At 40.0% G+C, this 27,872-nt stretch overlaps 3 protein-coding genes across 13 annotated transcripts in view; all 3 read right to left on the reverse strand.

Moving 5' to 3' along the window:
• Window positions 1-1,463, reverse strand: part of CPE (carboxypeptidase E) — a 55,649-nt gene extending 54,186 nt beyond the window's left edge. Inside the window, exon 1 of the mRNA XM_086891110.1 lies at window positions 975-1,463. Within this exon, the coding sequence (XP_086747236.1) occupies window positions 975-1,254 (280 nt within the window). The 5' untranslated portion in view covers window positions 1,255-1,463. The remainder of the gene's footprint in view (window positions 1-974) is intronic.
• A 6,915-nt stretch (window positions 1,464-8,378) lies between these two features.
• Window positions 8,379-17,171, reverse strand: MSMO1 (methylsterol monooxygenase 1). Of its 5 annotated transcripts, none has more exons than XM_086891121.1 (6): window positions 17,147-17,171; window positions 14,921-15,226; window positions 13,740-13,888; window positions 12,672-12,798; window positions 10,823-10,977; window positions 8,379-9,341 (listed from the first exon to the last, which is right to left on the reverse strand). In XM_086891121.1, the coding sequence occupies exons 2-6, from the start codon at window positions 15,173-15,175 to the stop codon at window positions 9,134-9,136; spliced, it is 894 nt and encodes a 297-aa protein (XP_086747247.1). In that variant the 5' UTR covers window positions 15,176-15,226; window positions 17,147-17,171; the 3' UTR covers window positions 8,379-9,133. The 5 variants fall into 5 exon arrangements, with proteins under 5 accessions (XP_086747247.1, XP_086747245.1, XP_086747246.1 ...); XM_086891119.1 differs by lacking the exon at window positions 17,147-17,171 and adding an exon at window positions 16,862-16,975; XM_086891120.1 differs by lacking the exon at window positions 17,147-17,171 and adding an exon at window positions 16,855-16,951.
• Window positions 17,172-17,806: 635 nt separating this feature from the next.
• The window catches only part of KLHL2 (kelch like family member 2), a 64,866-nt gene continuing 54,800 nt past the window's right edge, over window positions 17,807-27,872 (reverse strand). For all 7 annotated transcript variants that reach the window (XM_086891116.1, XM_086891112.1, XM_086891113.1 and 4 more), the window contains 7 exons: window positions 26,916-27,033; window positions 26,221-26,418; window positions 25,350-25,451; window positions 24,290-24,418; window positions 19,854-19,994; window positions 19,562-19,705; window positions 17,807-18,928 (listed from right to left, as the gene is read on the reverse strand). In XM_086891116.1, the coding sequence (XP_086747242.1) occupies window positions 18,900-18,928; window positions 19,562-19,705; window positions 19,854-19,994; window positions 24,290-24,418; window positions 25,350-25,451; window positions 26,221-26,418; window positions 26,916-27,033 (861 nt within the window). In that variant the 3' untranslated portion in view covers window positions 17,807-18,899. The remainder of the gene's footprint in view (window positions 18,929-19,561; window positions 19,706-19,853; window positions 19,995-24,289; window positions 24,419-25,349; window positions 25,452-26,220; window positions 26,419-26,915; window positions 27,034-27,872) is intronic.

Consider the following 27,872-nt stretch of genomic DNA (forward strand, 5'->3'; position numbering starts at 1 on the left):
ATTTTTCAAATTTCACTGCATTCCCTACATTTTTCATTCCAAGAAAATGCTTTCCTACCCTGCCTTCCTCTTACATCCGCCTTACGTCCAGTATCCTATAACCTCCAAGTTCTACCTCTAGCCCCAACATTAAGTCTCTTGAGGATACAAAGCAAGGTTATATTCAGGTCATAAAGCAGAATATTAAGCATTAATTGTATTGGCCAAATCCCCGGAGAGCCACAGAAGCCGTACACCTCCACCTAAAGTCACGGACTTCCAGACCTGTGCTGTAACCCGGTGCGGGAAACGTCAGGACATGACTGCAGGAGGCGGATGGCCGGGCCGAAGGTACGGAGCAGCTTTCTCATAAAGGATAAGCCCTTTCACACACAGCCATCAGCGACACTATCGCTTCTAAAAGCGGAAACAATGAAACAGACACTATCGTAGGTGTAATACAAGTGCCCGGCATCAACCACATTCCCTTTGATGAAGCTGTCCCAAACTCCTGAGTACACGCAGCCGCGTATCCCGAGGCACCCGGGCTCCCACAGCGGTGGCTGACACATCCCCGGGGACAGCCCGGCCGTGACACGCCGCTCCCACGGGCGCGCTCCTGCCGAGCGCCGCGCCCCGAGCGCTGCGGTTCGTGCGGGGAAGGGCGGCCAGCGCCCGCCCTGCCGGCACAACCCGCTCCGGACATTTCACGGGGAATCCAGGCGGTTCTTGCTGCAACGGGCGCTAAACCCACCGGCAGCGGCACAAAGCCGCTCGGCGCCGGCCGCGGGCGATCGCTGCCAGCCGCTGCCGGTGCCGCTGCCGGTGCCGCTGCCGCTGCCGGTGCCGCTGCCGGTGCCGGTGCCGGTGCCGCTGCCGGTGCCGGTGCCGGTGCCGCTGCCGGTGCCGCAGCGAGCGCTCCGGGGACAGCGCCCGCCGCCGTTACCTGCGCACAGGTGCGGGCAGCGCGGGCCGCGGGCAGCGTCCCCCCTTACCGGGCTCGTGCTCGCCGGGCCGGTCCGAGATCTCGATGACCAGCAGCTCCCGGCCCTCGGCGCTGCGCCCCACCGTGTAGATCCTGCTGATGGCGGGGCACTGCAGCCACACGGCCACCAGCGCCTCCCGCAGCTCGGCGTAGCGGTGGTACTCGAAGGAGATGCCCTCCTCGGAGCTGAGCCGCCGCCGCCGGCTGGCGGCCCCCGCCACCGGCTCTGCCGCGGCCCGGCCGGCAGCGAGCACCGCGCACAGCGCCAGCAGCAGCACCCGCACCGCCATCCCGCCCGCCTGCTGCTCCGCCAGCGCCGGAGGGAGGGAGGGAGGGAAGCAGGGAAGCAGGGAGCGGGAGGGAGCGGGAGGGAGCCGGGGGGCGGCGGGGCGGGGCAGGAGAGGCCGCTCCGCCCCGATCCGCGAAGCGAGCGCTCCCGCGGAGGGCGGCGAAAGCCGCTCAAGCTGTTGTCATCAAGCAGCTGCGAAAAAAACGCTGCGAGAATCCGGGTGCGCGTTTTCCGCACCGCCTCATCGTTTTATGCCGTCCCAGCGGGTTAACCCACTGCCACAAACGTAAAGTAACAGAGTGCTCCATGAATGATTCAGTGCTATTGCAGGGCAACACAGATGCACTTGATTGACAGGAAAAACTATAAACTGTCATCTGTAAGGTCGCTTTGCTCAGCATTTGTAAGGCGTCTTTGCTGCATCGCAGAAAGGAAGGATAAAGCAAGGCTTAGTTTCTGATACTGACAGTACTTAGAGAGCACGCCCCATTCTATTCAAAGCAAATGCTCCTGTGAAGAACCATTCACCATATATTAATAAAACAGCTCCTTCTAGACCGCAGATACTACAGGACTTCTGAAGCCGTATTCTCTTCGACTTGTCTTCATAGGCATAGCTGTTTAGATTATGTTGAAACAGCCTGTAAAGGACAAATTCTAAAAGCAAAAGGCTAAATGCTAAAGATTGACATATCTGTTGATTCGGGCTTTGGAGGTTTTGGGGGGGTTTTTTGCTTCCTATTTTTTTTAAGGACAGAAAGACTTGCTGGGAAAAAATTGAGAGGTTCAAAACTTTGAAAAGTGCACATCCAAGTCATCCTTCTACAAACAGCATTTTGTCTTCAATAATTTAATGCATGTTTATTCTGATCTTCTAATTTAAAAGGGTGAGCTTGTATAACACCTCTTTGTACCACCAATTAATACTGAATCAATTTTCAGGAAGATTTTTTAATAGTCTTTGGTGACATTATGGGTATTTTCCTAAATTGTGGGTGTCTGCTTCAAATAAGGTGGTGATGGACATAATGTTCTTCTAGGAGAACATTTTCACTGACCTTGGTGATGTACCAGCTCAGAAAGTGATCCAGCATCTGAAACACAGACCTGAATGTACAACTACTATATATAAATATTTGAATATCTGTCTCTACCTATACTCGTTACTCTCCAGGGCCCTAAATGTCAGTCCTGAATTATGTGAAGTGTTTCTCCATAGCAAGAACCAAAGTTCTGTCCTTCCAGTTCTTACCATCTTTCAAAGCCAGATGGGTTCAGAAGCTGCCCTGCCCAGTTTAATTCCAGGTTTACAAGCACATGGAAAGGCACCTTCAGTGAACTTTTTGGAGCCTTCAACTCTTGATTCTTACTGCTAGAAAACTTTTGGTGATGCCTGCCATAGCATGTCCCATTAGTTCTGAGGTTATCACAACACTAATTAGAGTGTTTTGCAAGACTTAGATGTAGAGAGACTCTTTGCTATGGTGTTTTCTCTGACCAGGATCACTGTTAGAATTTAGGATCACAAAAGAGCTCTCTCTCTGATTTCTCCCCTTCCTAATAGCATTAATTGGACTACATTAAAAATATTTGTTTATGACATCACACCGCTTTAGAGCTATATGCAACTTGTGCAGCCCTCTCACTGCTTCAAATGGAATTGCAAGTAACAGTAGCTGACCTAATATTCAAAAGATTCATGTTCTTTAGCAGTATTGACTGCACTCATCACAGCCTAAATATTCCTGGTTTTCTTTGTCACTTTTCCTCGCACTCAGTATACAAAACAATCAAACCTGCTGATGCTGATTACATTATTGTTTTCTGGGAGAACTTTCTGATCCAAAAGGGCTCCCTTTTGTTCTTTGTAGCAACTCTCATTGGCTTTTCTTCTAATTTAATTGACCAAAATACATCACTAAAAGATACAAGTAAGCTGGGACACCATCTATTTATTTTCATCTCCTCAAGAAGTGAATTATTATTCCACTACATAAATGTAGTCTCACACCTAGATCTGAATGGATTTACTTCTGTTTTCATACTTATTCACCCCCACTCATAAAAAACTTAATGTGTACTTATAAAGACACATGCATATCTTATGTAAAGCAGGGTGGTTTATATACTATCAAATATTTGAGCTCACACATACTAATTTATTTTTAATAAGTGATTAAAAAGCTATGTTTAAATTCTCAGACAGCATAGGAGCATATGCAGAGCCGAGTAGGAGGAATAAATTCACGTCTTCCTTTGTATCTAATCCTTCCTCCTATTTTCCATAGTTCAGGGATGATTATCTTCAAAGGCCAAATTTCCTTGTAATATGGAAAAAGTTTTGGCAGTTGCCTTAGTCTCAGAGGAATGCTCCAACCCCAAGGGCATTCCCAGCCTATAAGCATAACCAGGCACCTGGGCATGGCCTCGTAAGCTGATGGTAATAATGAGAGCAGTGAGTAAAACATAAATGCTGCAGGAAACCTACTGATCAGCAGATTTTAAATCTTCTTTACCGGTCTCTTTTATCTGAATACAATGCAGCAAATAGTAAGTTCTATTTTGCCAACAGACATAGCCTAAATAACCTGGTAATTACAAAAAAACCCATTCATTAACATTCCCAAAAGTTCTTATTTATAGACAAATCTACATGTACAAAAAAAATACATATAACACTCATATATATTTACAGATTACTTCATTCCTTTGGCCAAACAGAATTTGCCAATTCAATTTTTTTTTAATACTTTTGACTTGCCTGAATCTTTTTCAGCAAATCAGTATTCACCAGGAAGCATATAAATATATTTTCCAAAATAAAGTCACACTCACAGAATTTTGCTTACAAGACTTAAAAGTCTTTGCACATGTTTTATTTGTGTGACAAGACAAAAAGGCAACTATTTTCTTTTATTATTCAGAAAGATAACCCTAAATCTATGTCCATTACAAAAAACTGAAGGATATACATGGAACATCAGAAATCCTAAAAACTTTCTATGATGAAGAGCAAATATTGAGTATTAATTAACTAATTAAGTAACATTATTAATCACAAACTATTGATAATACATACACCATGGAAACACAAAACTTCTCTAGTTTATATTTTGAAAGAAGTTTTAATGCTTGGAATAAAACAACTCAAATCAATTTAAAAGAGAGAACAGTTGATCTCAGAGTTGACAAACCAGGCAAAGAGATAGAGGTAACTGTAAGAGGATTTAACAAAACTTACCAGAGTGCTGATTATATTCCCATATACTATACCTGACAGCTGTGGTCACGTGAAGCTGTGTCTTCAAGACAGAAGCATCTATTACCAACCCTCAAAATGTCTTGCACAACTCAGTGGCTCTATTTCTTGGACAGACTTGCAGAACAGGGTTGAGATATAGGAAGTTAAGGCTTTACCTTGAGGAGGTGATTAATGTAAGGCAGGGCAAAAGAAATACCACTACCAACAAAAAATTTAATAATAAAAATACAGACAAGTCACTTATGCAGGATACAGAAAGGGAGAGGGAAAAAACCCACCCACCTTCCAAACTGTTTACTGCAAGACCAAATCTTTCATTGCCTTCAGCTATTAAATGACTCACACACGTTACTGAAACCCAACCCTATCAGGTATTTAGAACTGTTCTCTTGTTGGGTGGTGACCATCCCATAGATGTAACAATTGTGCCTCACTACTCTATTATAGACTGCAACTTATTTCATACAAAATGTATTTGACATTTGCACTTACACAAATGACAGTGACTTACTGCTGCCTCTTGTTCAAGATTGCAGGAGTAGCTACTGCTCCTGGGGTGATGCTAAGTCCTGGATATTGGACTGGAATGCTTTTCTGAGAGATGTTACAGCCTGGCTATGGTGCCAAGTACTCACACAGAGAAACTGCCATGCAGGATCATTGTGAAGGTTCAAGAATCTGGCTGATAGGGTTTTTTAAAAGTGGTGAATCATGATCTTAGAGGATCATTCTTCTGGTCTTCCATAGGGACTGGCATTTCAAGTCCAGGGGTTAATTTATTCAGTGATTACATAAATGTGAATCATAACTGATTAAAATGTATGACAAAGAACGGTGAATAATAAGGATATAGCAGCTCGGGAATGTGATTTACTTGGTAAGTCAAGCACGTTTAAATATGTCAGACCAGCAAATTGTGAATTACACTTAAGAGCAAGAAATGTAAAACACAGATGACAGTCTGGCAAGCAGCATTGCCAGAAGAATCGAGAGATCACTAAAGATGGTGACTGCATTTTCTAGTGCAATGCTTAGAAGGATAATGATTAGGTGGGAGTATGTGATTATATCATAAAGGGGTCCTAGAGAGAGTAACCTGGACACACAGTTCTGATATCTACAGCTGAAACAAGACTGAAAATTCAGAGACAAGCCACAGAAGTGATTTGAGAAACACAAGGGATGCATTACCCTGGAGGATGATAATCTGGTGAGCTGGTGAAAAATACATTGAAAAGTGATTTGACTACTGTGTTTACTACCTTCACAGGCAGAATATTATAGCAAGAACTAATGACACAAAGTTTCCTTCTCCCTGGATCTGCCAGTTACAGGTTTCAATGAATGAGGAGTGCCAGAGGGGTGCAGCTGCCAAAGCAAGACACGCAGCCATAACTGGGAGAAAATCTGGAGGCAATTAACCAGACACTGTAGTTAGCAGTAACTATCAGTAGCCATAATGAAAGTTTCAATAACATAATTTTTCCACAAAAATTAACATTAAAAATCTAGAAACATATCACAGTTCAAAAAAAATTATCATAAAACATGCAGCATGACTCTGAGAGGAAAAGAAATAAAGTCATAAAATCTTACAATATCAATCAATATTAATATTTCCTGGTGCACTGCACTGTAGTGTAAAATAAAGCACCTTATTTTTTATTTCACATCAGTTGCCAAAAGCAGTTGATTATTTTGCAATCCTAATTGTTAGTTTACAACACCTTTCAAGTTTCCATGGGGCTTTTTGACATTAACTCCAAGAAATTAATTCATGGCTTACATAGGACTTAATTATTGTCATATCCTAAGGGACACTACAAACTGTTATTTCCCACAGATGAGCTTTAATTAAACTAAATCGGACTTTCAGGAAGAGATAATATACTGAAAAGTGTTCCTCCCCCATTTATTCCCATCCTACCATGTTTAGGAGTTAAATCTGTCTCCTTGTTGAGGAAGATAAAAGACAACTGATTGTGTAAGGTTTTGTTGTTCATTGTGAAGACCCAAAACTGTTAAACCATATTTTTTACTATTACACAAAAACATCTTTGTTTTCAGATCTGCACATATTCCATAGTGTCAATACATATACCAAATACGGGGGGCGGGGGGAAACCAGTAGTCTTAATAAAGGCCTAAAATCTATAAAATGGAACTTCCTAACTTAATTCTTCATTTGCATCAAAGCCACAAAGTAATGAGGTAGGTCATTAACACACCAGCATCACACTCAGCGATAAATACAAAGTCCTACATTTGAAAAAGCAGTGGAGTGGTAGTAAAATGCAGGTCCATCTAAGTCCTGAACAAGCCTGTAGCTTTCAAATGCAAGTTCCTGTGTTGAAAGGTCCAGTAGGCACATTTCTTCCCTCAAAAAATAAATTTATAAAGCACAGCTGGCAAAATTCTCTATGGATTTGTTAAAGAGGATCAAAAGCAATGATGTGCTCACACTGTACAGTAAGGATGTACATAAAATAACCCAAAAAACTAAAATAGCAATGGGTGTCAGAAAAACGTGGATTCAACTATTTTAAAAAGGTCCAAAAAACCCCATGCACACTTCCCCAAATGATAGTATGTTAAAATTGCGTTATTTTTAAACCTCTTGAAGAATGGAATATACATTACAACTTTGTAAGTCAATCCCATCATGTTTTTAGCACTCTGCTTCAGCTTTCCAATAGCTGAGGAGTCACCAAGCTTTTACAAATACCTTTACTGGAATATTTAAGCAAGTGGCTTGCAGCTGTGCATAATTTTGCAGCAGTGTGAGCAGAGGCATAATCCAGCAGGCTGAGAACAAATGAATGGAATAATGTTCACAGGGAAAAGCTAAGGCTCTGAAAGCTTGTATTTTTAGGCTAATTCTTCAGTCAAATAAAGCAAAGTATGGCTGCAGCTGCAGGATGGGAGTGGGAGTTGACAAATCAGAGGATAATGGCCATCTCTGAAATCTGATTAAAGAGATTGCTCCTGCCATGGGGAGTTCAGGTGGGCAGTGCATATTGATTCAGGAAGGCTTAAGCAGCAGTCCCCACTAAAAACTGAATACAGGGATTTCAACTTCTGTTCACCTGCCACAGTCAAATATATTTTTTTACTTCTTTTTAGAGGGGAGGGGAAAAATACTGAATTTCAACAGGGATACAGATAAAGAAGTAAAAGCTACTACAAAACACGTACAGAAGAGGAATCTGAACTACTTCCACATCTCAAGTAATATTTGAGTCATTCTGCATGTCATTAACACCTTACTTTTTGTTAGAAGCCTGATCTCATCTGCACTTTCACTGGATTGTCTGTTTTGACAGTTACACCAGATTGCATGAGAAGCAGCACTAAAATTCAGGTGTGGTCCTAAGTAAGCAAAACACTGTGAAGTCCTCTAAGGGACTTGTCGAGTAGATGAAGTGGTATCTGAAGTCTGAAGAGCAGCTGACATGATGTACAAAGTGGAAGATCTTATAAAGGGTTTAAGCCCTTCTCAAGTACTTCACTGCTCACAGACAAATATTATTAGTAGATTCAAAAATATTAGACTACTGCTTCTGTGACTAGTGCAACCCAAGTAGTAGACTTTAAGATTCTAGCTTGTGATCAAGCTGTAACCTGAGAACACACTCATCCCAAAAGATGTTGCTACATTGAGCAGTGATGTATCCAAGTCCTTCAAAACAAAAAACAGCAGAATGTACATGTTCTCCATTTCCATTTCTTCCTGCTGCTTCTGTAAATAATTTAACAGATGGCACATCCTAACAAATAATGCTTCTTCATTAAAGAGATGAAGAGCAAGACCCTATATGGTTTTATCACAGCTTTGTGTTTAAAAGCACATCAAAAGCATAATATACGCATCAAACCAAACCACGTTTATTTCATCAGTCACAAGTGCAAATATAGCAACAAGTCAGATCAGCAAATTACAACACATAGAGAAGAATGTAATGTAAATGCTAAGTACACTGACAGACCAACTTCAAGAGAGCAGCAAAAAACAGTGTCTTCAAATAAAAATTTCTATTATTTTTACCTGTAATCTAAAATAACATAATAAATCTAAATCAGGAATGTCTCTGGTAACTCATATTTAGCCAGGTATTCTGTTATTAGCAGTTCACATTATCCAGTGTGCAAAAGACCTGTCCAAGCTTCCTAGTAACAAATGTTTTGGTTTTAAGCAACTTTTATCCAATATTTAAATAATACAGTGCTGATGCTAGTTAATAACTTCTGCTATTTGATATTATAAATTTAAGAATATATATTTAAAAAAACTAAGACCAACTTCATTGTACATACATAATTCTACCTGGATCCAAAAATGGGCAACATTATAGATAAAACTGATTTTCTTCTTGTCAAAAAAAAAAAAAAAAAAGATAGACACAAGTCATCTCTGGTTTTTTCCATTATCTTTAAATCTGTAGTTAAAATATATGCAGCACTTATGTATAAAATAGAAAACATTCCCATTAGAAAGATACTGCAGTTTAATTAGCTGTTTTTCCCTACCTCTTAGTAGCCAGGGAACAAGATTTATGCCAAACACCCAATCACTATTTTGCTTTACAGAAAAGCAAAAGTTGACTTTTACACTGGAAATCTAGTTAGCCTTCTTTTTCGTTATGCATTGTTTCTTCTTCTCTTTTTCTTGATAGGCAATGAATTGAGAGTCTGTACCAAAGAGTCTGTCCCACCACGTGAAGGTCGAGGCGTAGTTGCCAATAAAGTTCATGTGATGGAAATCATGGAAACGGGCCCCAGCATAGAAAGGCACCAAATGAAGAGGGTTCAGAGGGACATCGTAGCCACTACAGGGAAGAAAAAAGAAAAGCAATTAGAGTAAGGATTTTTCTGAGACATAAACTACAAAACATAGACACTGACTTGTCATTTTTATGAAAGAAAAATACTTTATAGTATTCTAATGTCCTAAGGTAATCACTATGATACTGGCTTAACATGAAAACAAGTTCCCTCCACTCCTAGCCAAATGACTCTGTAAATTATCCCACAATGGCTTTGGCACTTATTTTTCAGCTCAGTTTACTAGGCAATACAAAAAAAAAAATTAAGCAAGTACCTTATAAAAATCACAGTGGCTGCCTTCCTGCTGGCTTGGCAGTTTTAACTAACAGGGACTTTAGGAAGGAGGAAGAAGTAGTAACAGTAAGTGCAAGCTATGGCAATCAGCACAGCAGCTCACCAGAGAGCATCTCAATCAACAGCCATTGTATGCCCACTCTTATAAACAGCTTACTGCAAGTTCTTCAAATATTTAAAATCCAAAATATATGATTAAAGTAAGATTAAAAGCAGAACAGTGTGCTGTAGAGGGATTCCAATTCCTTTGCTTAGTAGTACTGTAAAGCCTCTTACCACCACCTAGTGGGGAGAGTGCAAGACACTTCATTATAAAGCCCTCATGTGGAGAACAAACTAAAATTATAATTATAATAGGAAATTCGTGTTAGGTATCAATTTATGGTTTATGGTATGTCACAACATACTTGAGACACTTTGGCAAGTCTACAAGCAAAACATGACTAAACCTAGAATGCTTTATACCATGAATTTATTGGTTGCTTATGTTCCACTGAAACACCTGACACTCAACTTGCAGTAAGACACTATCTGCTTCATAATATATTTACAAATACAAGCTCAAGTGTTAAAACTATCATTTAAAAAATAAACTCTTAGTGTCCCCTAACTCTTGAACACAGGATAGAAAAGCTCATTTATTTGCAGATGAATGAAACTGAACCTACTGGGATTTGCCCTAAGGTTTTGGAACCAAATTTGAACTTGTCCTTTTTATTCACCATAAATAAACAAACAAATTTATGCATTTGTTTGAAAGAGAGTCAGTGGTCAAAAAGCATAAAATTTCTTTTGAGCAAGGAAACAGTCTGACAAAATATTAATCAGAAAGAACTCTTGACTGGAATATTACCTTTTGCAATTGACTTCTGGTGTTATAATATGCATAAGATCACTTGCACACAAAATAACAATAGCCAGACATCCTAATGAGGCACCTAGCTTCTCTAACCCTCCCTGAGATGCTCTAGCTAATAGTCCACACCCTTAATCAGCAAGACCTGCTGCTAACACTACGTCAAAACAGAAATGAGTGATAACTCCCCAGGTTGCCTCATTCTTTGTACAACACAGAAAAGCATTTTAGTGCAAAGTAAGAAGTACATCTCAGTGACAGAGACAGGTGAGTTTGAGACAGACTTAGGGACAAGAGAAATAAACAATTATTAAGAAGCAATGAGCATCTCACCTGTGTACGTCAATGGTTTCCATCAAGCGACAAATCACCCATGCCCACAGAAGAACCACATGGTTACAGAAAACAACAATCCCAATAAAAAAGCCAGTTCCAAGGATGAGTGTTTCCAGAGGATGTGCATATTCTGCCTGCATTCCAAATGGAGACTAGAAAGAGATAACAGGAACAGTCACCATTTTCAGTCTTATGTATCCCCAAACCAGAAGCACCATTTTGCTTTCCCATTACCCCACAAGACAACAGGACAAACGGAACAATGTGGGCAAAGCGCATGGTATGATTGAGCAAGGGCCATAACACACGTATTTAGCTCCTCTTTGGAAAAACAGGATTCCAAGCTCATAAGGATTATCACTCTATTAGTGATTCCAAACACTTCACTACTACTTGAAAAATTGAAAACTTTTATTTAGGTTTACCATCACCCCAGGTCAAAGCGTTATTTCAGGAATATTAGAAGTGTTTGGCAAGCTCCTATCAGCTTTGCTATACATCCAGTCTTGGAAGCAGAAGAAAGAAGGAAGCCAAAATACTCTCAGAAGCACGACTCACTTAAAAATTTGTTGTCAAAATAAAAATTAAAAACACCTCATCTTTGACCATTTTTTTAAAATTAACTTGTACCCCTCAAATGTTATTTTGACATTGATATCAAACTTTTTCTCTCATATACATATAAACACACACACACTAGTCATTCCTACATTTGGTTTGGCAAAAAAAGATATTCCAAAGAGTTTTCTATCATAGAACACCATAAACAGAGAACAGTTAAAAAAATTTTAACCTAATGCTGAAGGTTATAAATCATCAGAAAAAATGAAGTCCACCTTGTCTTAAGGGATACATTAAAATCATCTCTTTTTACTGTCAGGAAAAGTTTTCAGTGAAACAGCCATTAGGCTACAGATCACTTCTGTGAGAACTGCCAACCACTCTCAAGAATAATGGCCAAAAGCTGCTCAAGCTAGAGTCCTGAGGGGCTGCCAAGAGCAAGAGCAAGAGAGCAGCTGCTGCTGCAGATGCCTGTACATATGCATGCATCAATCCATACCAAGCTCCTCCATTGTTGGCAGCAGGCATAAAGCATCCCTGACCCAGCAGCTTGCATTTTCCTTTTGGCACAGTCTAGGTTCTACAGTGCAGCACAGAAACAGCACTGACTCCTGGACTCCACAGGCAGTGCCACAGAAACACAGCAATACCATCTACAAAGTGCCAAGTACTGCTGGATCCTACCTGGCTCCAGCCAAGTGTGGTTCATGGCCTGATGCTCAATGCCAGCTCCAACACCACTAAATGCAGACCCACTCAAAATGTGTGCTCTCGATGTATTTGTGCATTTGAATTGCACATACTAATTCCAGAGGCCCTCATCCAGAGCTGTAATCCCTTCCTTGAATCAAGCACATGATGGACACACCCGAGTTGTGCAAGAGCTGCCTGTCTGATCACGTTCTGGGGATTCATATGCTCTGGGTAACAACCCATGTGGTAAGGAACTGATGAACAACCAAATCCAGACATCTACTGTTTCCCTTCCCCTAGCAATGTGACCTACATGTGCATTTTTAAAAGTCCACTTCACCTCGCTCAAAGATACAATCAAACCTTAGCAAGAGTGTGATCTTTCATTTCACTGAAATGAAATCAAATTACAGGAGGTGTTTTCAGAAACAAAATGGATGACTGTTCTTGACAAAGTGTCCAAGAAAAGGTGTCTAACTACACTGTCAAAGGAATGCAAAATTCTTATGTCTTTCAAATAAGATGTTTAAGGAAGTTCTATGAAACATATACTAAAAGCTATTATTAAAGAATAAAATCAAATAATACATACAACAAACTCATGGTGAACCTTATGGATATACTTGTATATTCTCTTGTGATGCAGCAATCGATGCAGAAAATAGTGCCAGGCATCCTCAATCACTGCACATCCAAAACACTGGGCAACCAGAACATACCTTTAAAAAGCAGAAGATCTATTAGTTATAGAAAATACTAACAGACATATATTCCTGAAAGAGAAAACAGTTTATATGCTAATAATAGTCAGAAATGTTTATACCTAATACTGACTGAATAGTAGTGTGCTACTTTTTTAACATGCTAAAAATATTCATTACCAGGGAAAAAGGCTGTGGTGCTTATCAGCTCATCTGTTGATATGCTGACGAGAGTTAGCACACCTTAACTCACTTCAGCTAGTGTTAGGATAACTCACAGTTAGTGTAACACACTGTCATTTCAATATTACAAAAGCAGTCTACAGAGAACAACCAGAGACTGTGTGAGACCTTGATAAAAAACATAAAGCTGCATCACCCATCTACACCAGAGAGCAAACAGCTCTCCAAGAAAGATGACTTTCTGTGACAAAAAACTACTGTTGGTAGTAGTACTACTGTTGGTAGTGCTGGTACTGAGGGGTGGGGAGAAGGGGGCACTTATAGTTAATCCAGCTTTGTTCAAAAGCCCATCACCTCAGTGCAAGAAGACTGTGAAGGTGGCAAATTCTCTCCTTTGAGGAACACTCTACTGCTATGATATAAAACAAGGTGGAATGTAGAGACACTTAGGAGGAATAAAAAAAATGTAGATAAATAAAACCCCCAGAAAGTCCAACATTTAACCCACCCCACCAGGAATCTTGCTTTGCTTCCATAAATTCCCTCTTAAACCCCCTTCTCTCCTGAAGATTATAACAGCTTGCGGCCATTTAAAAAAATTAAGAAAATTCTAATTTGCTCTTGCAGCAGCTAAGCATCAAACGAAGCATGATTAACAAACACAGTTTACATTGCAAACAAATTTTTTCCTATTAGAGTTGACAACACTAATTGTAAAATATTCTGCCTCCAGCTGTATGTAACTCAGCATCACCATATCAGAAAAATCTACGCACCATCTCGGCATCTCTTCCCACCCATACGGGATGTTAAAATACTCTGTGAAGTAATAGGTACCACAAATCAGGGGAAGCTGAATGAAGAAGTGATTGAAAAGGAGGGTTTTGAAACACTTCCACTGTTTTTCCCATGTTTCTGGTTTGTCCTAAAATGAAGCAAAAAGAATTGATTGCATTACATATTTCTATTGCACGCAAGTGAAGTGCTACAACAATTCACTTGGAGTCAGTTTCATTTCACCTTGGAAGACAGATAACATGCCTTCCAGTAATGCAGATCGATTCAGGCAACACAAATAACATGGAGTTTGATCCAGTTTTATCAAAACCTCATTTTTCTAGGCTAGTGTTTAAAGATAAACTTGCAGTCACCTCCAAACTATTTTTGTTTTTTTAACGTTTATATTGAGCAGGAACATTTCATACTCAACAGTTTAACACAATCCAAGTTTGCTTTCCTTCTTCACACCACAGAATGCATTTCCATTTCTAAAATAATACAAAAAGAGGCTGAAGATACAAGCTTGTGAAAAAATAACTGTCTAGAAAACATTCAGATTTTGTAGGGAGACATTCTACCAGCTACTGCAATAAATTTAGAAGCTTGTGTTAAAAATTTCTAATTTAAATAACAATGGACTAGGAGAAAACAATCATCTTTAGATACTGAATGTGCCTTTGCCTCCAATTAGGAGTGTGCACTCCATCCTAGATTTTCTTCATTGTCAAAATATTTCAAAATCCTTTCAAGAGGATGTGCATAGAGGTACTTTGAAGAAGAGCACTGATGTTAAATAAGCACAGCATGTAATTATTTTATACTACTAAGACACACCTCTAACACCAGATGCCAGAATTCTATTCACCTTCCCCTGCTGATATAAAAACTATGCATATAAAATCTGACTAACAGTAAGGCTGACATATCCTTTCCTCTCTATGGCACCATGGCAAAAAGCATAACCCTTCCTCAGGAAAAAAACCAACTCCTTTTCTTCCCCAAAATTCACTTCTCTTTCTCTCCTCATACACAGAGTAATTTTACTCCGCTGTTTCCAGGATATCCAAGTGACAGATGAAATGGAACCATTTACATTGAGAACCAGGATACTGTGATTATATGCTCTGCCTGGTATGTTCAAAGACAAGTCAGTGTATACTTCATAACTTTCTCTTACCTGTTGAATTTTATACTTTTGCATGTATGGTATAAACTGAAAGATAAATCCTGGTACACAGAGCAAAAAGTATGAAACTTCATGAACTATAAGTGACCCCCAAGTTGCAATCTGGAATTTTGTGTAGTTATCCAGCATGTAATTCCAGGCATTTTTAAATGGTTGCTGCAGGGGATTGTCGGGTAAGAAAGAGTCTATATATTCCACTGCCAGATAAGCAGAGTTCAAGATATCAACGCTGTCATTCATGGCCATGGTTCAATCATAGAACATCACAATTACACTTCTTCTGTAGTTGTCTGTAACCTGCAAATTTTTGAGAAATATTCAATAAACAGAAGTTAATCTTCAGAGAAAAAAAAACAGTACATGATTGAGTCATTACCTAATTTTAAAGTAAAAGCTGAGAAAGGACAGGAAAGACAGAGTTTAGTCATACAGAATGGCCTAAAAGAGATTGGTTTGAGAGACAAACTAATTTGAGAGGCAATCAGCTAGATTTTGAGATTATGTCAAGGGAGCAAAAGGATAAAGAAATATTAATTACTAGCCAAATTTATTTCAAGGCTTTTGCAGGATAATTGTATTCTGTACTAAAAGAGCAAAGGGAATGTTCAAAAAAGATTTAACAGATTAATTAACTGTGATCTCTTGATTATCCAGTCCCATTTTTCTCATGGCTGTGAACCAAAATCTCTGCAAATTGCATCAACACCGCAGCTGGCTTGAGGCAACCCACCTTTCCCTGAGTAATGGACTTTTCCTCACAGCTCTCAAAACCACAGAGGCTGCATTCCTGCAGGTGGCCCTGAACTCATGCCATTTCCACAGACTAGAGTCCTTGGTTTGGCTTGGAAGGGACCTTTAGACATCATTTACAGTCCAACCATCTTGGGACAGGCAGGGACATTTTTGATGACATCAAATGGCTCAAAGCACCATTCCAACTGGCTTTCAAACACTTCCAGGGCATACACAACTCTTCTGCTCAACCTGTTCCAGTGTCTCAGCACTCTCATTGTAAAAAATATCATTCTTATGCCAAATCTAAACCTAACTATTTTTAGTCTAAGAACACTGCCCTGTGCTTTGTCACTACAAGCTTAGCAAAAAGCCCCCTTTATGTAGCACAGTATGGTGTTCCTTGAAACTTCTCTTCTCCAGGTCGCACAGCCTCAACTCCTCCAGCCTCTCCCCACTGGTGATGTGTCCTCTGACCACTTCCAGTGCCCTCCTCTGGCCCCCTTTAACAGGTTAAAGGGATAAACAGCTTCCACTCTCACACAGGTTCGCAACTCACAGGCCAGAGACACTGGTTCATCCCCAGCTGGTACACTTATGCTAAATCCGATACAAATTATAGAACAGCAGGTTGGAAAAGAGCTCCGAGACCCTATGACTATGACCCACCACCACCCTATCACAACTAGAGCATAGCACCAAGTCCCACATTAAGTCTTTCCTTAAACACCTCCGGGGAGGGTGACTCCATCACCACCCTGGGCAGCCCATTCCAATGAGTAATTACCCTCACACATTAAGCAGCACACCAAGCCAGCAGGCAACAACATTAGTTATCGTTTTTCTTAGCAACAGCGTCACGATGCAGCACTTCTCATTAACAGCAAAAGCATCGCAGCAGAGGCCGAAGCAGCTCACAGCAGGAGCCCCGCGCGGAGGGATGCCCAAGGCAACTTCAGCACCGCCGCCGAGCCCGAGCAAGCCGCCGGGGAGCCGAGGAGCCGGCGGCCGGGCCGCACCGAGGCTCCTCCGTCCCGCCCGGCCCTGTCAGGCGGCGGACACATTCCGACACGCCACCCACGCGCGGGGAACGCCGAGGAGAGATGGGGTCCCTCGGGGAGCCCGCACCCCGGCACCCGCAGCCCCGCTCCGGCACCGCAGCCCGCCCGCGCCCCTCGCCCCTCGCTCCTCACCCCTCACCTGCCGGCGGCGGCAGCTCCAGCTCCGTGTGTGCAATAACAACCGCCGCGCCGCCCGCGCCACCGCGCGCCGCCCATTGGCCGCCGCCGCGGCCCCGCCCGGCGCCGCGCCATTGGCCGGCGGGCGGCAGCGGCGCAGGGTCAGGCGGGCGGGGGGCGGGGCCTCGGCGGCGGCTCCCGCGCGGCCATTGGCTGGAGGGGTGGAGTGAGGATAGTGAGACCCCGGCGCGTGGCCAATGGGGCGGGAGCGCGGCCGGGTGACGCGCACGACGCCATGGGGCGGGGCCCGCCCGGGCGCGGCGGCAGCTCCGGGAGCGGCCCCGGGAGCGGCCCGGGGCTGGAGCCACCGCCTGCCGCTGAAGCCACCGCCTGCCGCTGCCGCCGCCCTCAAAGCGCTCCCCTGCAGGAGCGGCGCGGCTGCGGGCGGACGCGGTGTCCCCCCTGCAGGTGCCAGCGCCCGCTCCCTGCTCCCGCGTTATGAGAAGATGGGAGTACACAGGCGGCGGTGTCGTCATGGCAGCAGCGGCCCCCGGCCGCATTCACGGCTCGGTGTCATGCGGGTGAAAGCGTCCGATTCAAATAAAAGGCTCCCGTTCAAAGCCCCTGCCTCGCCCCACCGTGTGCCGCGCCGCACATGGAATCCGGGCACCTACGCGAGTCCCAGCCCTGTCAGCGATGTCACCGCACAGACGCTTTCATCACGGTGGAATATGGTGGTGGGTATTCCTGAGCTCGTGGACAGCCACAGCTTTCAGAAACAGACCGGCGGCAAAACAGTGGTGTTCACAGCACCGGTTCCTAAACCTTAATGATTCTGAATCCGTTGGCATACAGACCTTTAGAACACACTGCTCCTTCCCTCCCTCACCCCCCCAGTTTATTTCACGGATGTCAAGATTATTTGGTTGGAGACTTGTATTGAGAAACACAAGTTTTAAGCGACCTGTTTGCATTAGGAAACAATGTACAAACTTTTATTCGAAGAAAATGTCTCAAATATGACAGTAACTTTGGTCATGTTAAAAGGAGGCCATCCAAGAACAAATAAAAATGTGCTGATTTATAAGCATGGCCACATACAGTATATTCAGATATTGGCTAATAGAAGCTGAGGTTACACGCATAAATAGGCCTTTGTACCATGCAAGTTCAACGCAATTGCATACATTCACTATAAATTTTCAATTATTTTCATGCCAAATCACCTTTTGGATAAAAAGGTAAAAAAGAATTAACATCTAAGTGTGACCAAAATTGAACAGGGAAAAAAAAAAAAAAACCCGAAAGTACAGACAACATTTTTATTAAAAAGATATTGAAATTACACCTGCTCAAGAAGTGTTATACCGTCTCTGATCTCCTTCAGCGGGAATTAGTGTTAAGCATTGTTACATATCAAAAAATACATCTCTGTTTTACAACATAGTACTGACATATTCAAAGTACTGTGCCAAATTATAAATAGTAAAATCAGATTTTGAAGAGTTTCAATAGAGAGCAATTTATGCTCACACAAACATATGCACGTAGTATAGTTATGTAACAAAAGTTTATAAAAGGAAACAAATTTACCCCATGCCAGTTTGAATTACTGAGGTGGGATTCAATACCTACAATGAAGACTGACAGTTCATTTCCTTAAATATATTTATTAGTCTCTGGAAAAAATAAGACAAAAATTTACTTTCACCAGATTACACACCATTCTTCACTCACAATCCGTTTCTCAGTCATGACTGACAGAAGTCGGTCCTTATGAAAATGTTGGGGTTTTTTTTTGAAGATCTTGCAATAAAAAAAGGGTCCACCAGACTTCAAAAGTTCAATCAGCTTCTGCTCAACTGCAGAATACTCCTATGCATTGCTTCTACCTAGAGTAATCTTCATTATCTGTCATCTGTAATTGTAGACAGTCACATCTTCCACTGTGACTCAAGGTGCAGTTACAAGTAGAGAAGTGCTTAGATACTCAGTCACTTCAAATACACTTGTTGAAGACTGCTTCTAGTGCATAATCAAGTTGAAAATCCCTTTACTGATCATAATGGTTTGTCAATAACTGTAACACCTAGAGGGAGGGGGAAAAAAAGAGATAAATCTTTAGGCGGTATTTTTTTTTTTAAATAAATTAAAAAAAAAATTAAGATGATACTTTGCAATTAGCATTTAATTGTGCACCAGCAACAATGTACATATTTTTCCCTAATTTCTCTTTGACACAAAGCTGTCTGAGTCAGTGCAAAGTCCTGAATGTTTCTGTGACTTGAAAAAAACTGCCACTAATCAAGTTTAATTTTGCTACCAGTGAAATATATCCCTAACATTCACTTAAATAACTCATTTGAAAAACTGCAGTTATTGAAGGTAAAGATTCCTGAAACAGCTCTTTTTCTAAATATCAAATCCCAAAGAACTTAGAATTGGACCCCTTAGATTGAGATACATATTGCTTCTGAAAAAAAACTGGTCATACCAGAATTATCTTTCTGACTCACCACTTATGTGCTAAATCCTTCTTGAATACACTTTAATCCCTTTTTCTTTCCTTGTAGCAAATAATTATTTGAAGTCATCATTCAAAATGTACCATCAGATCGTTCCAAACCATTTTATTAAGTTTTACCTTAGACAAGAGTCTGTTTGGATGCTTTGTCAAATGTTATACTTTTGAAAGTGTATTAAATATATCTATGTGCCTTACCTGCATAGCTCCTTCCTGTACTCATACAAGATGACACAACCGTCCATTTATCAGTTGTTGGATTATAATACTCCACCGTTGATAAATTACAGGAACCGTCGTCTCCTCCAACTACATACAAGAGACCATTTACAGCGCAAACACCTGAAAAAGGGAAAGAAACCAGAATTAAAATTAGTAATTGACTTACACACCCCCCACAAAAGCATGTTTTTTTATGAAAGCAGCAAAAATCCAGATACATGCCATCCACAGTTGACATTGGCACAATTTTAGTCATTGTTGCACATACCTGCATTCCTTCTGCACATGTTCATGTCTGCAACCTGCTTCCAGGTACTGGCAATGGGGTCAAACACTTCAACACTTTTTCTTACCAAAGGACCATCATGGCCACCTACTGCATACAATAAATTGTTTAACACACCAACACCTGCAAACATATGAAAATACGCAGAATTAACCAGAGAATTACTTGAATGGTACAGAGGAGAAACAACAAATATGTCAGCTAACATAAATCCTTCATTAAGTCAATGTTGGAAACTACTTCAGAAAACATTTGGGTCAGGATGCATTAAAGCAGAGAGACAGTAACTACAGCAAGACACTGATAAAATGCCTTGCGTGCCATCTACCATATCACAGCATACAAAGACCAGAGCTGTTCTGCAACAGAAGATTTAGAAAATTTTGGACGCAAAATGACGTGCAGGAAAATGAGGCTTGTTGAAATCTAGGACCAATTAGAAGTGACAGTAAATGAGACAATGTGCTCAGCCAGCATAACAAAAATCTGACAAGATGATAAAGGGTAAGTGAACTTTTAGAAAGTAAAAACTGCGCAGTACAGAGGATAAAAGCTGAATGGATAGACATTATACAATAGGGATGTTTCCGCTGAAGTGTTGGAATACCTTGTAAACAGATGAGACAGAAGTAAACAGTTAGCAGTGAGTACCTTCTCTGGGATTTGAAGAACACCAAGCAAACGTCTTTGAACCAAGCTTCAGTTATCAAAATATCCAAAAGGATATTAAAGGGTGTCCTTTAATCCTATGGTCTCCTTTACTTTACAACAAAAGTTTATCAATCTGTGAGCTTGGAATGAAGTTATGAGTAAAGCTTGTTCTATCTACTTGCTATTTGGGCTGCACATATTGAAAAGATGGAAATGGGGGAAGAAGAAAGAAAGGCCTGTTTATTTATTCCTCCCTTTATATTAGAATCCAAACATAATAAATTTCAGAAAGTAGGGGTTTTTTTGCATTAAAACTTCTGAGTGATGGACCATAAAGACAACTAAAAAAGCACTTCTATGAAAATATACTGGGAAATCTAATAAATGCCACATTTAAGACTATGAAACTCAAAGCAGAGATACAGAATTGCAAATATAGCTCATAAAGTATTCCATGGAAAGGGAACCACTTAAAATCTTTTTAAAGGGAAACAGCAAATATGAATGCAAAGAATAAGTCCCTCAAAGAAAAAAAAAAAAATTGTAGGTCAAAATAAAAAAAAGGAGGGGAAAAAGAGAAAAAACAAAAAAGAGAACCCAAAGATATTAATAACCAGCTGGAATATCTTTAAAAACATATCACCAATTTTGTATTTAAGAGCCATATCTATATGTGGAGAAAAATGACTGCTGCTGAAATGACTACTTTTTCTTATAAAAAGAGACTGATTTTAATAATTAAAAGAAGGGAGGAAGGAAACATGGGAAGCTAATTGGTACTGTAAATCTGAAAAATAGCTTCTTGATAGGACAGTCTTATAAATCATGCTATTTAGCACTTTATCAGTGATGTTCACTACTAGCATTTCCCCATATCCTTCCCAGTTAATTTAATTCCTCTTTTATTGCTATTATTTCTAGCTATCATTTCACAGTATAGTATGACAACTTTTCTTTCTCCCACTCTGATCACACTTTATTAGACAGGACAGTACAACATTAATCTTTTGTAGAATTAAACATTACAGAGCTAGAAGGAGGGCTAATATTTTCAGTTTAAATATGGGATGTGATATAAATCCCCCCACCCATGGTTTCAATAGTTACTGGCCTTCCTATTCAGTGTGTAGAGCTCTCCCTCTGCCACATTGCCACTTTTTTCTTTCATAGCTCCTTATTTTTAATAAGGTTGTCTGTTCCTTCATGGTGCTTCATTTTCCCTTAATCCCACACCCAGTTTCCAGGTCCTACCTTATTTCTTGCTCCTTCCGTCTGTATCCTCTTGTTGCCGTCTTCTGAGTTCTCCTTTCTTTGTTATTTTTCTTTCCTGCCCATTTTTCAGGACCCTGTCTTATATCTCTCAGCCCTCCCAAATGGCCTATATCTGGATCTGCAGTTCCTCCTCCCAATATGTTGCTGGAAACAGATCTGTCCCCGCATTGATCAACTGAGAAGCAGTGGGTACTAAAGAAGAGTAACTGAGTGTTAACCTCTGAAAAGTTGTTTTTGAGTGAAGCTGAAGCAGTAGGAACAGAAGAGATGAGCTTAAGTTCTTGGAGATGACCAGACATCCAAAAGATTAACACAAGAACAAAATTCTCTTTAGCTAGCCCCCGCAACACCACCAGGACTGATTGCCAGTTGAAACAGTTCTGGTGGGTTTGGCTATTTGGCCTCTACAGCCAAGCTCAATCAACAGTCACGATCTTCACATTACCACCCACTCCTCTGCCATGCAAAAATATAATTTTTCATGTATTTAGCAGAGTGGCTCAGTAGAATGTTGATTATTTTACTCAATTATATGAATCTGGAATAACTGTCTGCATTTAGTTTTCCTCTCCATTTTTTTTATCAGAGGACCAGGTAAAAGGCAGAACAGAGTTGAGTAAGCAAACAAAGGGACAAGGGGAGAGAGGAGAGGGGCACGAAGATCCCAGTAGTTAGTATATTTAAAGAACTAAATTTCAGAGTTGTAGAAGAAATTCAACATTTAAAAAAAAAAAATCTGAAAACATCTGTATAAATAGGCTACAAGCACAACAGTTTGCAAAAACAGAGTATCAAAAAATAAACCCTGATCACTGAAACAAAATGTGTTTGCAGGCAGACTGCAAAATGAAATTTTGTCACAACCCACCAACACTATTTGTCTTTAGAATGATACTTGTAACTTGCCCATTTAATATAAAAATTTTCCTCAAAATTTGCCAATATTAGAGAGGAATATTTTCCAGTACCCTTACTGCAACTCTGTCCAGTTTTTAATCCAGAAGTTACTTCCAAGAAGCACAGGATGAGTTACTAGAAGTTTCACAAGACAACTGTGTTTTCTTGAGGTACAGTGCATCATGTTTCCTTCATTAACATCACAGTTTTAGTTTAGAAATACAATCGAAACATGACTTTTAGTAATAAGAGTTATCAGCTTACTGATCTTGTAAGGATACGATGGAAGCATCACAGACCATCTTAATTTTAGCAATGAATTTAGTACTTTGATAGATTTCTTTTGAAATTATTTGAACTTAATTTAAACATTATTATACAGGTAAAAACTGTTCAGAGTTAACAAAGAATAATGGAAGGTAAGATGAGAAGTTTGGATAACTATTAATCATATACTGAACATACTAGAAGTCCATTCAGATTTATTTGTAGCAATATCTCTTCCCATTATGAAGCACATTAAGGCAATCACCAGTAGATACTTGAAGGGTGTTGCTAAAAATCACCATTAAGCACTTGGCAAAAAAAGTGACTTAACTACTAAAAAATAAATGTAGAAAATAATATCATGGAATTTGACTTGAAAAAGTCCATGGGAACACATCTAGAGAAATAAAACAACTTCTGCGAGTTGAAAAAACCTGAAATACCAAAAGACAAATAGAGGACAGTGAACAGTAAATGAGATTCAAGTCCATAATATTAATAGATAATGAAAATGCTAAAGTCAATTTGGAGCTGTGGAAGCATCATTTCATTAAACAAAAGTGGAATACCACAGGCACTTTTAAAGGTGTCTTTAAAGAGAAATATACACACTCAGAATTGCAAGAAGGACAAAAGAAATCCACAAAAAAAAAAAAAAAGGATTTTTAAGATTATACAGAAATAAATAGATATACCTCGGCTAAATGATAAGGAAGGATAACATGTAGTAGGCTGTACATGTACAGAGGATGTAAACACCAGGTGATGAGAAGAATTACTGAAGGTGAAATAAAGGGTACATAAGTGGAAGTAATAGGATGAAACCAGTAATACAAACTTAGGAAAGAACAAGGACAAAATTTCCTGCAGTGAATCAGAATGCAGAACAAGTCCTCCAAAGAGGTGGAAACCTAGTTACAGTTCACAAGTAAAGTCAACCTGGAAACACTGTTAGAATAATCAGCCCTAACTGGCAAAGAGATCTCTGTAGAAAAGACATTTTTTCATCCTTGCTGTATAGATTTTGATACTTAAGAATTGAGGTGATAGTGATTGTAACAATCCATGAGTATTAGTCTGCATGTTAAAAACTATCAGAAGTTGTGGGAAGAGGAGGAATATGAAAGTATGAAAAAACAAAGAGAGATATTTACTCTTAACAGACTGAATTTTACTCTGTGGAACAGTTTTGTTTTTATAACCTGCTGTGTATCAGCCACCTAGGACTAGCACATTCCATTAGATTCAGACTTTAGCTTACCTTTCATATTCTTAGATACATTTTAACGAGTTTTCATCCTTGCAAGGCTAGCTGATCCTTGTCCACTCACCTGCTCCGCTCCGCCTCGTGCTCATTTCTGCGACATAGCTCCACTCATTGGAATTGGCATCATAGCATTCTACTGAACTAAGGCACTGCCGTGACGCTCCGTCGTAGCCACCAACAGCATACAGCTTCCCTGGGGGGGAACCAAAGGAGCTACCAATTGCTAATGCACACACAGGGACTGGCACACAGGCAAAGAGGAAGGCATCGTTCTCCAATTAGTTACTAATCAGCACCTGACAATCACTGACAATTACTGAGATTCTATACTGTAAACAGTTTAAGTTAGCATGTCACAGCTCTTGTAATTTTTAGGATGTAAAAGGCACCCGGTATCTAACAACAACAACAATGCAAGTCAAAAGATTTTAAATTGCCTAGCTGAAATACAAAGGTAAGGTTTTTAATTAAGCATTGTTCAAAAGCAAGCTATTTCAAGAATGTTTGATACTGGAAGCTCACAAATAGACTTCCTAGAAATATCAGAAATGTAGATGAAAATAATTTTACAGTCTGTATTTTCAGATTAGAAGCAGCAGCGGTTCCTATGCAGTTAAAACACACACCCACCCCTGAAACTGTTTTAAGATCCAAGAGCCAGGCCAGGCCTTCATTGTGCAAGTGACATCCAGGCTATTCACCACCAAGCTGACTGGAAAGTCAGCAGTTTTCCTGGCACTGCCCTTGGGATTGTCCCCAGTGTGCAGCCAGCAAGGTCAGCCACAGATAACAGAGCTGACAATACAGCAGTGCTACATCATGAAAGACCAAATGATAAGGTCATCGCATCAGCTCTCTGACTTTGCTGATATACATAACCTAGAACTTAGCAAGATTTTTCTCAGTTGGCCTCAGTCACAGCTGAACCTCTGAAAAAAAATTTAAAACTACTATGCCAAAAACTGTTTGAACCCAAGTAGAATGATTACATATTGTTCATACCATTTGAACTACAAGGTTGAGCAAAAACATAAATCTGAAGTATGTTTTCAAAACTAAGGAAAACTAGTAGGGTAAATGATTGCATTTCTCCCCATTCTTTTTAGTATAATTTGCCAACTTACCTCCAACAACACCTACGCCAACACTACTTCTTCTTGTGTTCATTGGAGCTACATGAAACCACTCGTTAGTCTTTAAGTTGTAAACTTCGACCGATGACAAACCTATGAAAACAATAGGTTTTTTTTTATAGGAGAAAAAAAAAATTTCTCTAAAAATCTAGGTACAACATACTATCTAGCTTTCAGGAAACCCTTCATATCTGAAAATTCAAATTATTTCATTTTAAGGATTGTTAAATGCTGAACATAAAGCACAACTTTTTGTCCTCTACATAGGCAATTACAATCAACCCATTTTTTGTCAGAAAATGGGCAAATTACTGAAAACTTTTGTGGAGCTGTGAAAAATTCTTCCCTGGATTTTTTCCTTTCTTTTTAATTAACTCACATGCTTTTTCCTACTTATGCTTCTGTAAATGTTACTCAGCAAAAAGATCACTTCTGCACTAATTGTTTAATGCATCCTAAGTAGAGAATGAACAGTGTATGTCCAAAGCCCTCTCACAGGTTAGAAAAAGCTGTTTATAATCTTATTTACGCTACATGAAAATGCAGAGATTAATTTCCTATGCAAACAGGACAAAACAGACCAGATAATTTTTCTCTCATATCTTCCACAAGTTAAGGACTCTGACTATAGAGGGAATACTGGAAGTGAACTTGCCAAAAGTTTACTAGCCTTTAAGCCTGAATTTTTAGGAGCAGTCCACTGTTCAGGTAGGGGGATGTGACCACTTAAGTAGATTCCACATCATAAGATGCCAGGCTACCTGCATGCTAGGTTTCACCACCAGTACTAGCAAGAGGCATTAATATTTGAAACAATTATGTTAAGAGTAGTCAAAGCTATTCAGAAGTGTCTAAAACATACCTGTACTCCCATCAAATCCTCCCACAGCGTAAAGAAGGCCATTTAATACAGCTGCTCCCAGTGTGCTTCTCCTGTCTTGCATGTTAGCTACACTTGTCCACTGGTCCTTCACTGGATCATAGGAATCTACTGTACGAACTCTCAAAGAGCCATTGAAACCACCAACAGCATAAACCATGCCTCCCATGTACACCATTCCTAGAGCAGGGAAATGGGGAGGAAAGATGATTGTTTCAGTCTCTCTGCCAATTAACTGTATTCTGTAATGTCCTAAGTATGCAGATACTTGACACAAATTACAGTATTCACTACACTTGTCATGCTTTTGACAATCCCCCAGAACCACACTTCATTCAGATTAAGCTGTAGAATTTCTGACACTGCTACTAACAGTGCACATTCCTTAGGGTATTTGAATAGTAAAATTAATCATTATTATAATTCATAAATATTTAAATTTATTTATCCCTTGTTTCTGTGGGAGGTAATAAAGCAGTTTATCCTACAGATTGCAAACCGAAGCATAAATTCATCTGAAACAATTGATCAGAGTTGTATTGTTCCAGATTAGCACGTAATTCAAATGATGAATGAAGTCAAGGTTTAGCCCTTAGATAAATATCCCAAGTACTGTTTCAGAGAATGCCTAAATTCTGAAGCATTACCAACCACAACAAAAAATTCAGCATCCTTACCTGCTCTACATCTTCTGGAAGGCAATTCAGCTACCTGGTGCCAGCGTTCTTCTTTAAAATCATAGCATTCAACACTGCGAATTGCCTTGGGTGCCTGTCCCCCAACTACCATCATCAACTAACAGGGAGATAATAATAATAATAATTGTTAGTTATTTGCATATATGAGAGTACCTGGAAGATCAAAAATGTGTTAAAAACTAAAGCAAGCTTCTGTACAAGAAATAATTAAAGGATGGCTCTCCTATACAAATTTGAGTCTTGTGAACCAGGCAAAATTACTTGTTAGGTATCTTTTTAAACAAATGTAATTTGTAGTTGTTCTGTCCTGAGGAAATACCAAGGGAAGAAAAGCAGGAAGCAATCAGAATCTTGGTAAAACTCCTATGAAAGAGGGAGACCCTGCTATATCTTCACATCCTACTGTGATCTCAAGTATGAGAATTCACCATTTATGATGTGTAGTGAAACTGTGACCATCCATCACACAACAGCCTTATCTTGTTCTTCTAAAAAAAATGTGCTAGATCTGCTAAACTGAACCTCTTATTCCATTATTGACACTTTCATAACAATACTGGCCCCTACACAGTAGTACGAGAAAACTTTTCTTTTTTGATTGTAAAAAAGAATCTAATGTTTGTTTTTTGCTAAAATGAACTAAAGATTAAACAAAAAATTCCAACACAGAAGTTTCAGTCATTCTTTGTTTTGGTTCGGGGTTTTTTGGGGATTTTTGTTTTTTAACAGGTTTACTTCTCCATAGTTGGGTATTTCTCAAAAGCTGAAGCTCTTATTAAAAAATGTTTTCTGTGAGGGCAGTTAATGGTGATTCTCTGTGTAGGCAGAAGGCTAAAACATCTGTAGCATAAGTAGGATGAAGTGTAAAGGCAATCACTTGTTACACTTTTCTGATAAATAAATCTGGTATAAATTTTTTACAGGCATGCCCCAAGA

Source organism: Cyanistes caeruleus, chromosome 5 (genome assembly GCF_971803275.1).
Source record: "Cyanistes caeruleus chromosome 5, bCyaCae1.hap1.1, whole genome shotgun sequence".
Classification (NCBI taxonomy): Eukaryota; Metazoa; Chordata; class Aves; order Passeriformes; family Paridae; genus Cyanistes; species Cyanistes caeruleus.

Bases quoted from the DNA above. Each gene is read 5' to 3' on its own strand.
- MSMO1 (XM_086891121.1), bottom strand. From the start codon at position 15,175: ATGGCCATGAATGACAGCGTTGATATCTTGAACTCTGCTTATCTGGCA. The intron at 13,889-14,920 runs GTAAGAGAAAGT...GCTTCATTTTAG, and splicing joins AAAAGTATAAAATTCAACAG to GACAAACCAGAAACATGGGA. The intron at 9,342-10,822 runs GTGAGATGCTCA...TCTTCCCTGTAG, and splicing joins GAAACCATTGACGTACACAG to TGGCTACGATGTCCCTCTGA.